This window comes from Vanessa tameamea, chromosome Z (assembly GCF_037043105.1).
Source record: "Vanessa tameamea isolate UH-Manoa-2023 chromosome Z, ilVanTame1 primary haplotype, whole genome shotgun sequence".
Taxonomy (NCBI): Eukaryota; Metazoa; Arthropoda; class Insecta; order Lepidoptera; family Nymphalidae; genus Vanessa; species Vanessa tameamea.
The window spans coordinates 12,106,586-12,121,575 of record NC_087341.1 but is presented as its reverse complement, the minus strand read 5'-3'; the positions used below and the strand labels follow the sequence as shown (position 1 = coordinate 12,121,575).

The following is a 14,990-nucleotide window of genomic DNA, read 5'->3' as shown; positions in this document are numbered from 1 at the left end:
GAATAATTTTTATTTTATATAATTCGATTTAATAACAGACGCAGGTTCAATTCATACGAATTAATCGTCTTAAAGTTCATGCAGCGCATTGTACCATAATGATATTGCAGAAACCTCTTAGGAGATAGCTAGATTACAATGCAATTTAATTAGTCAAAGCACTACGTTTCCCAGAATGCGAACAATGGAGGTTAATTCATGAGTATTATGGAGTGTAGAGTAAAATAAATGTTAACACGTTTGCGAATTACTTCTTCATAGATGTGGTTGTTAAACATTTTACAGAATTTTGTAAAAAACCATAACTGCTTGTAAAAGCCTAGTTGAATAAAGTATAATTCGATTTTTTATATTAACACATCCAAAAAGATTTCGATTGAAAACATGTATAACATAAAGTGATAATTCTTGTAAAAACATATATTGTTATATATTTTTGTTCCATATGTATTCATTTACTTACCTAAAAATGAGTCCATCTTGAGCCATAGCGTAAACGACTCGGGGCATTGGGAACATGGATCCGAACATTGAGACAGTCAAGCCAGATAGGGCGCCGAGAGCAACAATGTACTTGCAAGTGGGCGCATTCACGTAAGCGAACATCTGTACCAGGGCGGAGTCGGTGTTCACCTCGTTGTAGGGAACTAAGAAGAAAAATGTTCACAATAGGTAAATAGGAATCACTGGAACTTGTTGTCAGGCTAGTTCAGCTAGTTTAATTATTCAAATGAAATTCAATCGATTTAACTTCACTTTACTATGTAAATAGAAAATAAATACACTAGAATTATATTAGCTTTTATTTCCCATTAAATAATTTGAACTGAAAATACCTAGACGCCGCTGTATTCATTTATTCGCGTTATATTGTTCTTAAGTTCAAGCAATAATAATTGTGATATGTTATGTAAATAAATATGAATTACAGTTTTAAATTAAAATAATACATATCTGTTTGTTTATATTACAGATACAGATTAAATGTCTTGTATTATTGTGATTATATTTTTATCTATATATATAGTTTTTATAAATATGCAAAAAGAAAACAGTTAAACCTATATTGTTAATTCGTTTGTCGAACGTTTTTTGTTTGTTACAATAAATTGAAATAAGATTTTTTTGTAATTACTATATGTAATTTTTTTTAATTTTAATAATGATTATTATGGACGCATTTCGATCACTGTGCGAATGTTAATTATTTTAAATAAGTTGTCTCGACGTCGCTACTACAGTAATTCTCTGTTCTCTCTCTCAGTAAATTGATCTCAGTAAATCTCTCTCGTGTGGTTATGACGTGTATACGTCTACGCAGTAGTCACAGAATACCGTTATAAAGTTGAATTTACTGAGTAGGTTGAACTGACGTGAGTAAATTTTAGAAGATCATTCACGGTGGGAACTTAAATTAATATATAATCACGTGATATATATATATATAGAGTACGGTAATTACCGTTCATTTTTTTATGTAATATTGGATATTATTTTTGTTGATATAACCATTTCTAAGGTACAGATTAGGATGCAATTTTTGTGTAAGTGACTGTGTTTGGATTCGCCATTTTATTCATTCATTGTAACACATTAGTTGCACGTTTATATAGCATACTTGGCTATTGATTTTTAATTATTTATTTTTAGTAAATAATACCTGTTGATTTTAGTTAAATAAATATTTCACGTTCATATAATTTATTTGTGACAAACGTGATTCTTATAATAGGTTTACGAAATAAAACTTTTGTATGTAAAATTATTTACGAGGAATACATTTTGGACGACCTAGATCTCGATAGAGGTATATAGACATTTTTGCCGTAAGAAATGTTAACCATTTTTTCCATCACCGATGCGCCACCAAGCATGGGAACTAAGATATTATGTCCCTTGTGCCTGTAGTTACACTGGCTCACTCACCCTTTAAGCCGAAATTCATCAATACTAAGTATTTCTGCTTGGCGGTAGAATATACCACCTTTCTACCCAGATAGGCTATGCATTAAACCCTACCGCCAAAAGGAAAGAATATTGGAAATTTATATTCAAATGACAAAAAAATACGTCTATTATTATTTTTATAACCAATGTTAGTAAGATGTTCTTGTTGAAATAAAATAAAAGTTTAAATTATATTTCTTCCTTTGCGTAACTTTTGCAAAAGACTTAAGATTTCACACTTAACTGGCTTCAATAGTTGCAGCATTTTATAAGAGTCAAAGGTACAAGTTGCTGGCCGCTTTTCCATTGACTCGTGTTCAAAATAATTGCCGTAAAATATATGGCCGCCTATAATGGTTGTGAAAATGCTATCAGCTTTACTGTAATTAGGTTAAGTAATGAATTACATAGAGTACGATGAATCGTAGTATTTATTTATTAGCGCCCATTTAAAACGATTGCTTATTTTTATTTCATTATGTAGGCTCTCTGCATTTGAAAACGAGTGAAGTAATTATTATGTTGAATTCATCCGGCGTTCAGATTTAGGACTAAAGACCTGTTTTTGGAAGGACGTGATTTTCATGGTTATGGAATTTGTTATTGAGAATTTCTGAAAAGAATAAGTCAATAACGTTTATTAGCTTGACCTGGAATTTGAACCCACACCTGACCAAAACTGACTTTACATATTTACTAAACGTTTTATGTAATAAAATGTATAAATATACAAATTAAATTGCAGACAACTTTTAATTTACTTTTTCTAAGGCTATAGTCGGGTAAGTAGAGGTTAGCGGCCCCTACGTACATACATTTGTTATAAATTTTGGCCAAAAGTTGCGTCTGATTGATTACAAACTCACTCAAAATTTCAAACTTTTAGCGGCACTAGGAACAAATATATGAATAGACCTAGTATTTTGGAGAAGATATTTTTTTCTCAGAACCTTTTGGACCGGTTTTCGTGAAAAGAATAATGTAAATATATTCTTCATTGATTTTATTCAATTTTTCAAAAATAAAGTGCATCAATATTGTCATCAATACCTATGTATGGTATATTTTATATGTAAATAATTCGTAATTAAATAAAAAAAACTATAATAACTATATAAAAAATACTTTAGTAACCTATAGACGAGTCTTCCTCTAGGTTAAATTCTCTTTTTGATTTGATTTGTTAATATGTTTTTATAATTTTAAGTACCTGAAAATTTCATACACGACTCGGAGTATAAGGTTTTATATTGATTTATTGGAAATGTAGGGATTATTGAAAAACAAAGATATTTAATAAATACTACCAATTTTAGCATATATTTCAATTTATTAAAGCGAAATATTGGCTAGTTTTTCAACGTATTTACGTACTACGTGTGTTGAACAATTAATCACGATTCCAAATAGAACTCAGATAAAAGCCTATCGGAAAAAGCATATAACAATAGTTTTGTAAAATTCCAATGATATTTTCAGTTATGAAATATTGCAAATATAAAGCAAAAACAAATAGAACAATTCAAACTCAACTCAAACTCAAACTCAAATTCCTTTATTCAACATAGAAGCATTACACTTTCTTATTGATGGTTAAATTAAACACTACCACCTGTTCGGAAAAAGGAACACCCTGACCTGAGAAAAACCGGCGAAAGAAATTCAGCGGGTCTTTTTTTTTTGTCAAATTAATTACATACATAATTGTATATGAATAGAAACAACCAGGAGGCGATCGTTTCATTCCCAAGGTGTGCTATCAAACATAAACTCACTAATTGTATAGTAACCTTTAGCACACAAGCGTTCCTTAACAATTTTTTTAAATTTGGCAACAGAAGCATTTTGAACGCTTTCTGGGATCCTGTTGTAGAAGCGTATACATTGCCCCACAAAAGAGTTACTGACTCTATGCAGTCGAGTATCAGGAGTAACAAGTTTGTGTTTGTTCCTTGTACCAATGGTATGTGAATCACATTTTCTCATAAAAACATTAATATTTTTCCGTACATACAAAACATTACAGAATATATATTGAGAAGCAACAGTTAATATCTTAATTTCTCTAAATCTATACCTTAATGATTCCTTGGCTCCTAGGTTATAGATTGCGCGAATAGCCTTCTTCTGCAGCACAAATATAGTATGGATAGCGGCTGCGTTACCCCAAAGCATAATACCGTAGGACATTATACTGTGAAAGTAACTGAAATAAACTAGGCGAGCCGTATCAACATCGGTAAATAATCTATTTTTTTTGACCGCAAATGCCGCAGAACTCAGTCTACCCGCCAATCCGTTTATATGGGGGAGCCACTGTAACTTGGCATCTCTTGATGCCAAGTTACAGTGGCAAGTTACTCTTGGAAGGCCAAGAAATTGAGTTGGTTCAACTGGATCCATCGATTCCCCATTGATAAGTACATCAGGTTTTACATTTTACACGTTTGGTGTGTTAAATTTTACAATTTTAGTTTTTTTATTATTCAGCCTAAGATAATTTACGCTAAACCAGTGTACTATATTAGACATAGCATTATTTACCGTATCCGATTTCTATACCGGTCAACCGCAACGTTTCAATTAACGTTTTTGTGTGAGAAATAAGTAGTACTATAATTTTTAGTGTAAGAGCTAGTAAAGTCTCGAAAAAAATACTTTTAGGTCAGCTGGTTTGATATATTTCTCCGCTTATGCTCCGGTGGGGAATTTGACCTCTGACCTTGAATGCTTTTATAGCAGACGTAGGATCGGTAATGATTTTTGATATTTCATTTCTTAAAGTATGCCTCAGAACTATACCAATTTTTTAGCTCTATGCGAATTAATTTAGACTGACATGGTCGGATTATGTAATCGACATTTAAATCGGTCTAAAGCAATGATTTTTTTTAGCAAATTATTTTAAAGTTCTTTAATGACATTACTAAAATGTTTTGATAAAATATATTTTTATGATAAGAATAGTGTCTAGCTCGGAGTTAGCAATGGCAAAACTGTCAGGCCATTTAAGTTTATATTCCTAACTAGACATAGAAACCTATGATATAATTTATATTAGACCTAAAATAATATTCAAAATTTTCAACCGCATAAATGGGATGAACAGCAGCCAGACTACCACTAAGGTTTAATAAGAAGAGAAATAAAGACCAGTTAACCTAAAAATATTTCTTAATAACGTTGCTAGCATTCAGACAGCTTTAATTTATGCAAAATTATTGTCTATTTATTATTTAGGTAATAACTATCAATGAAAACTTAATTTTTAAATTGTCTTAATAAACAACTTACCAATCAAAGTAAGCATAATGGAGCTGCTGACGTATGCGAGGAGGATGATGCCCAGACTCAAGACAATAGCCAGGGGGATGGAGCGTTTTGGGTTATTCGCTTCTAGGCCGGTTGTAGCAATTATGTCGAATCCTATGAAAGCATAGAAGCAAGTCGCCGCTCCGCTGAACACCTGAGGCAAAAAAGGTACATTTTTTTATATATTCAGCAAGTCAAACTTAATTGAATATATAATGCGTATAATTAATTTGAAGTAACAGCCTATAAAATGCCCCGCTGTTGGTCATGGGTTTCCCCATATGTTGTATGGAATTTTTTCTTGCTGCTTCAATGTAGTTTAGTGGATAAACATGTGGCAAATTCTCGCTATGATTTCCTTCACCGGCGAGTTGAAAATGAATTATATATTATATTATACGAATTAAGCATATGATAATCCACTAGTGTCCATCTTCTTTCTTCAGGTTTGAACTCGAATAATTCGGTTAAGATTCACGAATTCTAACCCTTGGGCCATCTTGGCTCTTAAATATAATTTATAATGGATCTTTACTTTTTTATTTTTTAATACGAGATACTAAATTGTACTGTAATAAAAACATAAATAAATAATTCTGTTTACGAAGAAACAACTTAAGAGTCTACGGTTTTGTATTTATCGCTTTGGTTTTCACGTTAGATGGGCGTAATCTGATTGATTATACAGACATTTATTCTATCTCTCTGGCCTCGATCGCAAAGTCTGATGAATCAAATAATGACACTTCTCGAAAGAACAAGATCTGATAGGACTAGATATTGGTAAAATTGAACATTTTCAAAGATGTTTGGAATAATGAATATTCCGCTACGATACAGTGAACATAGTGACTTTGACAGGTTAAGGTTTAAGCGACATAAATATTCTAGTGTATTGTTTAAAACAAAATGGGTTTAACTTCTACACAGTCGGTGACTTTACTTATTTAGTTTCTGGCTTCAACGGAAAACTCGTTAAAGCAGGATGAAGTTTTTAAAAGCAATTACGTGTTCTACGTATGGAAATGTGATTATACCTTAATGGCAGATCACCTCCAATAGATTCCGCATAAAAAACGACAGGCTCACAAAGCATTTGCGCTCAAATAATTAAAAATCTATTTAGTGTTGATTAAACATGAGAGCGTGAAGCAATCTATTTCGAATAGTATTTTATTGATTTAGTAAAAATATATTCGAGTAATATATTTTGGCAACAGTTACTATTTATAGGTATGAATTCCATGGAAAACACAATACTTAAGATGTTTTGCTTTTGTAGCATATAATAATATGTTATTTTTAAAGTTATCACTAGATTTGTTAGAAAGTAAACATATTATTAATACTGTTAGTAATAATTACATTAAATTATTACTGATTCTAAACGACTACTTTAATTTAGTGTTAAAACAGCCATCGACTGTGTTTTTACAAAATTATTCGTTAATTTTTGGGTACATATCGGTAATAAAGTATTAGGTCACTATTATTATAAAAAGTAAGTGTTCTATTTTTAAAACGCGACCTGTAACTAACCTGTAACTGTAACCTGTAGGTTATACATGACTTTGATACATGTTTTATTTTATATAAGACATGCTTACAATTATTATGTATAGCGAAATTGTGTTTTTAATACAATACAAGATAATATAAAGTAAACAGTAACAGCTTAAAATCCTCTACTTAAGAAGAATGATTGGAGTTTATTCCACCACGTATAAAGAAATGCAGGTTGGTGGATAAACATGTTACATAACTTCAATCGCAACACGCAGTTTTTCTCACGATATTTTTCTTCACATCCGAGCATTAAAAATTAATTAATACATAGTAACCACCAGAAAATTCCATTTAAAATGTAATCGTTAAGCGTTTGGAATATCAAACACGTTGTTCAATAAACACATAGAATTATTAAGTATACTCACCCCCGACCATCCAAAAGGCAGAAAACCACTGTGTTGAGTCCAGTTACTTGTATCCGCGTAGAAGACACCTGCCGCCATTACGAATACCCACACACTTAAGTTGATCGCATTCAACAAATTGTTGAAGAACAGAGACTTCTTGACGCCGGCCACGAGGACCATGGTCATCATGATGCTGATACCGAAGGCGACGAAATCGGGTGGTTTGCCTGAAAATAATTGGTATTGTAATCGATGTACATAAATATAGCTAAAAACTTAAATATTAAACACAACAAGTAATTTATAAAACAAAAAGCTATAACGTCTTGATGAAATGCCAGTGTGCGTTTAAAGTTTAATATTTATCATTTTTTAACAGTCGGTTGAAAATATTGTTACTTGCTCTCTTGTTATTTCAATTTCTCACTGTGTATAATTCAAATATTAATATTTAGTGCGAGCACTCATTCTCAAAATAATTAAATGTATGTACTTGAATTTTCATTAAATATTTAAGAGAAATATAATTTCATTCAACGTAGGGAACTATGAGAAACCACTAGCAATAATAATTGAGAATAGATTTCTTAAAATTACTTATCAGTTGAACAAACGTTATCAATATAATATTTCATGAGAGTTATATAAGTAGAGCTTTAGTAAAATGCTCTTTGAATATACTCTTGAATTATGCAAGGAACTTATGTTTGAAACAATTAGCAAGTTACTAACGTTATTCATAGTTTGTTAAATTATTTACAATTGACTTCATACATACATACATTAAACATTTGTATCACACATACATTAATAGTAGTCAACGAAATCGTTTATAGTGAGTTGTTCCTAGAGTACCGTCATCTCGGGCTAAAATTACTTTCGCGATTCAATTCCAGTAACAAACGGGAATATTATGTTTCTATATTTGTACACTGCGCTAAAATAGCAGATGCTCTTATGAAGTTATTAGTTAAATGAGATCTATTCATGGGCCACTCTGAAGTAATATTCAAATGGAATGTATTTATTTTTATAATCTGATCATTTTAAAAGTGCCTTCCCTTTTTAGCTGATTTCAAAGTAGATTCTAAAATTCGACCGTATTTTCGACTATTCGATATGCTCAGTGATTATAAACTATTTCTTATGAAATACGATTTATTTCGATAATTATTCTAGTCATTTTGTTCTTAGAGACTTTATAAGAAAGATTTACATAATATTTAATCCCAAATACGTATATGGGTATATTTATTTTTAAAGTAATGTTCTTCTGCGTTTGAAATGGGTTTGGTTGATAATCGAGGTGTGCGCGTTTTAAATCAAAATTACGCAATATAATTTCTTAAAGTAATTACATTACAAAGGGTGGGTTGTCCTTAAAATTCACCTGTTTTACATGTTGTTCGCTATGCGTAATATATCTTCTTGCCCCACTGTAAGCGCCACGAGAGTGGGGTTTATAGTGGAATCCCTCTAGCTTGGATGCCCGCAACTAACCTATCCTAACCATTATGGTCACGACCCGCCAACGAGACGGTGTATTCTAGTGTGCTGGGGTGCACCAGGCGTTCTAGCATCGGTGAATCCAACATCCCCTCCCCCACTTCATGCGGGGGAAACGCGTAAGAGAGTTCCTCCAGCGGGAATAAAATAGAAGAGGACACGTTGTCGGGTAATCATTCATGGAATAATTCTATATATATAGATAACCTTAGTTAGGGATTTTATTTTGTTTGTTTATATTAAGGATTGTATTACGTTAACCCATATACCTACTGAGTCGGAAAATTATAAGAATACCTGGCTGAGGGCTCTCTCATTCCCTAAGGTGGGGTTGATGAAGTAACCACCCTTAATATCATAAGGAAATTCTGAAGATAAATCGTTACGCAGTTGGGATAGAAAATAATAATTCTATGTTTGTAAAATATTAAGAAAACGCTGATAATGCTTAAAAATATATACATTTCGGAGATTATTTAATGGTATATAATTTTTTTGTCGCCAAATGACGTCGTTTGCGTGGAATTGTATTTTGTGTTTTAACTTATTCTAGTAATTTAGTAAATATGTTCTTTTATTTCATTCTAAATAATTCTTATATAATGTTCCATTCGCCATTTTGTTTCATCATATAGTCAGTATTTGATATCATCCTCATCCTCCTGCCGTTATCCCAATTTTACTTGGGGTCGGCGCAGCATGTCTTCTTCTTCCATACTTCTCTGTCGGACGTCATCTCACAAGTAACATTCTTTCTAACCATATCGTCTTTCACACAATCCATCCATCGTTTCTTAGGTCGTCCCCTACCTCTATATCCATCCACATCCATTCTCAAAACCTTTCTCACACATGGTCCTCATTCCTCTGCATAACATGCCCATACCAAGACAGCCGGTTTCCAGATAGCTTCTCGGTTACCGGTGCCACTTTCAAACTTCCTCTTACGTACTCATTCCTTACTCTATCCATTCGCGTAACACCACACATTCCTCTCAGCATTCTCATCTCCGCCACATGCAATTGTCTTTCAGTCATCCCTTTTATAGCCCAACACTCTGATCCATATAGAACAGCAGGTCTGACCATGGTCTTATAGATCTTCCCCTTAAGTTTAAGGGGAATACGGGGTCACAAATTATTCCCGTAACCTGCCGCCATTTCATCCACCCTGTGTTAATCCTGATATATGTGAAAAATTCCAGTCTTGTTTCGAATCAGCACGATTTTTATTTTTTTTCTTTGACATTTCCATAGAAGGTGGAGTTCCTGGAGATTGATAATTGTGAAGCTCGTCCGTAGCGGATGTTTGTGTAGTGAGGGAAACATCCCTAGGTAATTTTAAGTCTTTTGATTTTTATAACTTATTTTATGATATATAAATTATTGTCTTAATCAGATTTTATTTGAAAATGACAGCTCCTATTTTTAATTTTCATCAATAAATCTATTTCGAGTATGTTCATTTACTTAAATGAATAATCTCCCAAAAAAATTTGGTATCTTTTGAGGATTGTGATGCAGTGAATGTAAATACTAATAAAAAAATGAAAAGAAATGAATTCCTACTTTAACATTGTTAAAAATAATTGTTTTTTTATTGTGGCACGAAAAACATAATACCAGTACTAAGTTACTTTGTTTAATAAAATAAAGTATTTAGCGCGACTCAGTCAGCTCGTAAACATGACAAATTTATTGAAACTGACGACTAAAATAATAAAAGAGTTATGCAGTTACATCCCGAATAAAAAAGATATGTACATCGAGAAGATTTAAAGTATATATAAGTTAATTTACTAGTCCGTCGGTGTACTATACAATCATCTTCCAACCAACCTTCCGCTAAACAACAATACACAGTACTGTTGTGTTTCGGTTTGAGTGAACACAAAAATACTGAGTATTATTGTGTTCCGGTTTGAGTGAGCTACTGTAATTACGGGCACGAGGGATATAACTTCTAAGTTCTTAAGGTTGGTAACGCATTGGTAATGTAAGAAAGATTTTTCGCCAGTCCGCCAACCTATTATTATTACCAAAACATCTGTTAAATTCAATTTACAATTCTAATCAACTCGTAATGTGAAAGTGGTCTAAGTTAATGTTTGCCGCTCTGCTGATCATATCGGTTAACATACGCATAATGTCAAGTTTAACGTGACCATTATGCCCATTTGATCCTTTATATAAGCAAGTAATCATTTTCAATTGTATCCGACATTCCAATTTAACAGCATTAACTATTGAAACCGTGATTGACATTTCACCGAAACGATTTGCATAATATGAGCCGAGGGTACACCTACGAAATATTTGAGCTCGATATGCATGAAATAATGAACAATTTTGATATCTAGATTTACGGTCAGACTTCGGGCTATTATTAATATTATTATTATTTTAGATTATTCATTTAAATAACGATTATTTGCTGTCTTATGTAGATTATGACAAGGAAACCACTATCATACGAATGTTCTCTATATATTTGAAGCATCGCAAATTATAGCACTATCTCAATTCACGAGACCCCGTATGTTAGAAAGTAATCTATTTTTATAGATGTATCGATGCGTTTCCGTTTATACTTCAGTTTAATTATTTGAACACAAATAACTCACAAACGTACATTCAAACACATATTGCAATCAGAACGTGCAATGAAATATTTAAAGCACGTTCCAAGTCTTAAAGCAAATATCTAGCAATCGATTATAATTTAATCGTGATTATTCTCGAACGTTCTAGATTAAAAGAGGTACAGATAAATAATAATATCTATTGATGTTATTTAGATGAAGTGAAACCTGAAAGTAGTACTACGAGTAATGCATATTTGTAAAATCTGTGATCGTGATGGATTATTTTAAAGAAATGTAAGGTGTCAAAAATTTTAAAAATAGAATACAGGATGTAGGTTAGCGGTTGTGAATCCGTAATTGTGGCTTATTTAGACAGCTCGGTACTACTTTTTACTCTAACTTGTTTGACAAATACCATTATTTAAGGTTACAAATTTTACAAATACCATAATATTAATTTTACAAATACCATTATTACTGGTAAAATAGGCAATATTACTCCTGGATAAATTATCTTTCTGATGGTGAAATAATAATTAGCATCAGACATCAGTATTCATTACAAACTAATGAATCTCTTCACTTTTGCTATCTTTTTAACACCGACCATTATTCCAGGATAAAATGTAGATTATATCATTCTCTGAGCCCTAAATTACCATTATGAAAAAAAAAATGTCCGATCCCTTGGTCTGTGAAAAAAATATGTTCTGGCGTGTTTGAGTAACAAACATCCATCCACACATTATCATTTATAATATTAGTGAGCTATGGAAACAGCGTTATTCTCGTGTGTAGGCTGACCAACCACTGCAACCCAAAAATCCGATGAAATTCGGTGAGTCCGTTTCCCAAGTCTTGCTCGCAACCAGCATTGGCCCTTGCCAAGTATTGCTGATATATTTAATTATTATAATTTGTTATAACAAAGAATTTAAATAAATATTTATAATGTTTGTCTTTAAAAATAAAAGAAACTTAAACTATATTTTAGGAGTAAATTTGCCTAAAAATGTGATAATTACGAATCACAGTCATGAGAGCGAACAGACAGACGGACTGACAGACAGAGAAAGTGACAGAGTTAATTTCGGATTTATATATAAGTATAGATTTAATGCACTCTAAAAATAAATATAAAATATACCGTTGATTTATATCGTGAATTATAGTTGGTTTAATATTAAAATATTTCTTATCAGATTCAGATAAATTTCAATAAAACCCGAAAAGAAGATACACATTTGAGACGATATCAACAAATAATCTTATCTTTTCAAAAACCATTTTAAATAAAGAACGATCTCGACGAAGCTTTATTACGTGTGTAGATTTTCCGACAGCATACCTTTCTATTTGTCACGAAGGATTTGTAAAGCTTACAGTTCATACACGCGGAACATTTTACTTGCAAATATATAAATGTACTCCTAGTGAATGCATTATTCTTTTAGAAATCAGCTCATATATTTTACTTCAAATAAATATATGAATGCTAGTATCGTAGGCGTAATTAGCCCATTTTTTAAATCATATTCATTCCATTTTTATAGAGCCCATCTTTGACTGCCTTTTTGGCTTGGTGGTATAGCAGCTAGCACATAAGGAGCTAGCCGACGAATTCCATCGCATTATGCAAGTGATCGAATATGGAGTGCACAAATTGTGTGCGCACATGCATTTGCACAATAATATGTGCCTCGCATTTATCCCAGGCTTATTTCCATTAGGTCGAGGGTGGCCATGGTCGAAATCAGTCTGGTTGGCCTCTGTATTTTATATTTTTAAATATATTTTATATATTTTGTATTTTATATTTAAAAATGTATGTATACATGAATGAGAATAAATAAAGCACAATAATAATTGTACATGTCTATAATCCAGTTCCTGTAATTTTCCTTTTATAATAATTACAATTAAAGTATACAGATATTTTCGATGTTCAAATTTTAATACGTATATAATATATTTTTAAAAACTTTTAATTTTTTATTAATTTCATACATTATACATCTCTCTTTCGTGGATTAGTTATTGGTAGAAAGTTTTGACCTTAGATTTACAAACCATTTCATCATGCGTCATTTTTTTTTTCATTATAACTTCGAAAGTTTCTCATCCTTAGAGATTTAAACTCAAGATTGTTTCCTTAACATTACTCTGTATGTAAATCTTTTGTCAAACAGATATTAGGGATCTTGGTCTTATGGGAAGATGAAAAATGAAAAATTTAAGATTCTTACTCAGCTTACAATATTTTATATTGATCAATAAAAAATTAGGCACGAACGGAATGAATCACCCAAGACGGGTATAAACGGAAAACAAAATATTTTTATTTTTTTGAAACGTTCTTATAAGATCTTGGAAAGTATATAACGGATTTAATGCGTTTTCATCAACAGAGTGATTCAAAAGGAAACTTAATATATAATACATGCATATTGTAGAGAAAAGTAGAGAATTTCAATTTACTGGTAACTAATTATCGATAGTTTCATAGTAACCTTTAGTTAACAAACGTTTTTGACACGTTTTTCTAACTTTACTGTTGAGAGCTATACGATTATGTTAAATTACATAATGATAATAATAATAATAAAACTTAGTCCAAAGCTTAACCGCTTAATGTGACATCAAGGTCAGACTGAGATCTCAGGTCTTTTGTAGTTATAATTAAGTGAAATTCTGAAATTTGATTTCAGAATTTCAAGCATAAATTCGTGTTAAATCCTTGAAATCGATTACGGCGAACTTTTAAGCGTAGTCATATTATTATACGAGCCATTTAACCATTTCTGATTTGCCCTTGTAGTTTTAATAGACTATGTATGATGTAAATGTTGATATATTTCCCAATAAACGGACTATCTAAAGCGGAATGTTTTTTCAAATCGAATTAGTAGATCGAGGGATAAGCGAGTTCAAACAAATAATATATTCAACTTTATATAATATCTGATAGACTTACCATCAGATTTTGTACTCATTAAATAGTAAAAGATCGTAAATCTCACTGCCATCTATAAATAAAAGATCATTCAAAGATGTTCTTCCAAGTCGAGTTGGCAGAATTTCATTTTCAGATGACACGTGCAGGTCGCCGCGTTATCCTTCAATACCATACACGGATTGAAAAAAATTATCACTTAATCGGTGTTGTTTTTCTAAATTTGAACCCGTTGTCTTAGTTTTAGATCTAATTTATCTGGGTTATGTCGATTATATAAAAGTAGCGATTACAGTATCTACAAGTATACGCACAAAGTAAGTAAAGGCCTGTTTACTGTTGTCCCACTGCTAGGCTATGGCCCTTCTCCCTTTGAGGATAACATTTGGTGCTAATTCCAAAATGCTGCTCAAATGCGGATTGGTGGATAAACATGCAAGTTTTCGAACGATGTTTTCATTCACCGCCGAGCACAAGACGAATTATTCATACAAATTAAGCACATAGAAATTCAGTGATGTTTGCCTGGGCTTGAATCCGAGCCTGGGCTATTTAGGGTTTAAATATATTACATACACATAAATTAAGTTTTTAAATTTTTGTTCAGTTTTATTTTAAGCTTGCTGATCCGACCACGCGTTGCTGTGGGTACGTTATACGTTGAATCATATTGTATGATAATGTTAAGCCAAAACCCTTCTCTGAAACGCGGTGAACATAACGGTACAAATTTATTGTTAAAATATTCAACGGCTTTTGCTTGATGCGCGT

General features: G+C 31.9%; 1 protein-coding gene across 1 annotated transcript in view; it reads right to left on the bottom strand.

The window, feature by feature from the left end:
• The window catches only part of LOC113401358 (cationic amino acid transporter 3), a 128,237-nt gene that overhangs the window by 17,620 nt on the left and 95,627 nt on the right, over nucleotides 1-14,990 (bottom strand). Inside the window, exons 6-8 of the mRNA XM_026641247.2 lie at nucleotides 7,194-7,402; nucleotides 5,242-5,413; nucleotides 464-647 (exon numbers count right to left, since the gene is read on the bottom strand). Of these exons, the coding sequence (XP_026497032.1) occupies nucleotides 464-647; nucleotides 5,242-5,413; nucleotides 7,194-7,402 (565 nt within the window). The remainder of the gene's footprint in view (nucleotides 1-463; nucleotides 648-5,241; nucleotides 5,414-7,193; nucleotides 7,403-14,990) is intronic.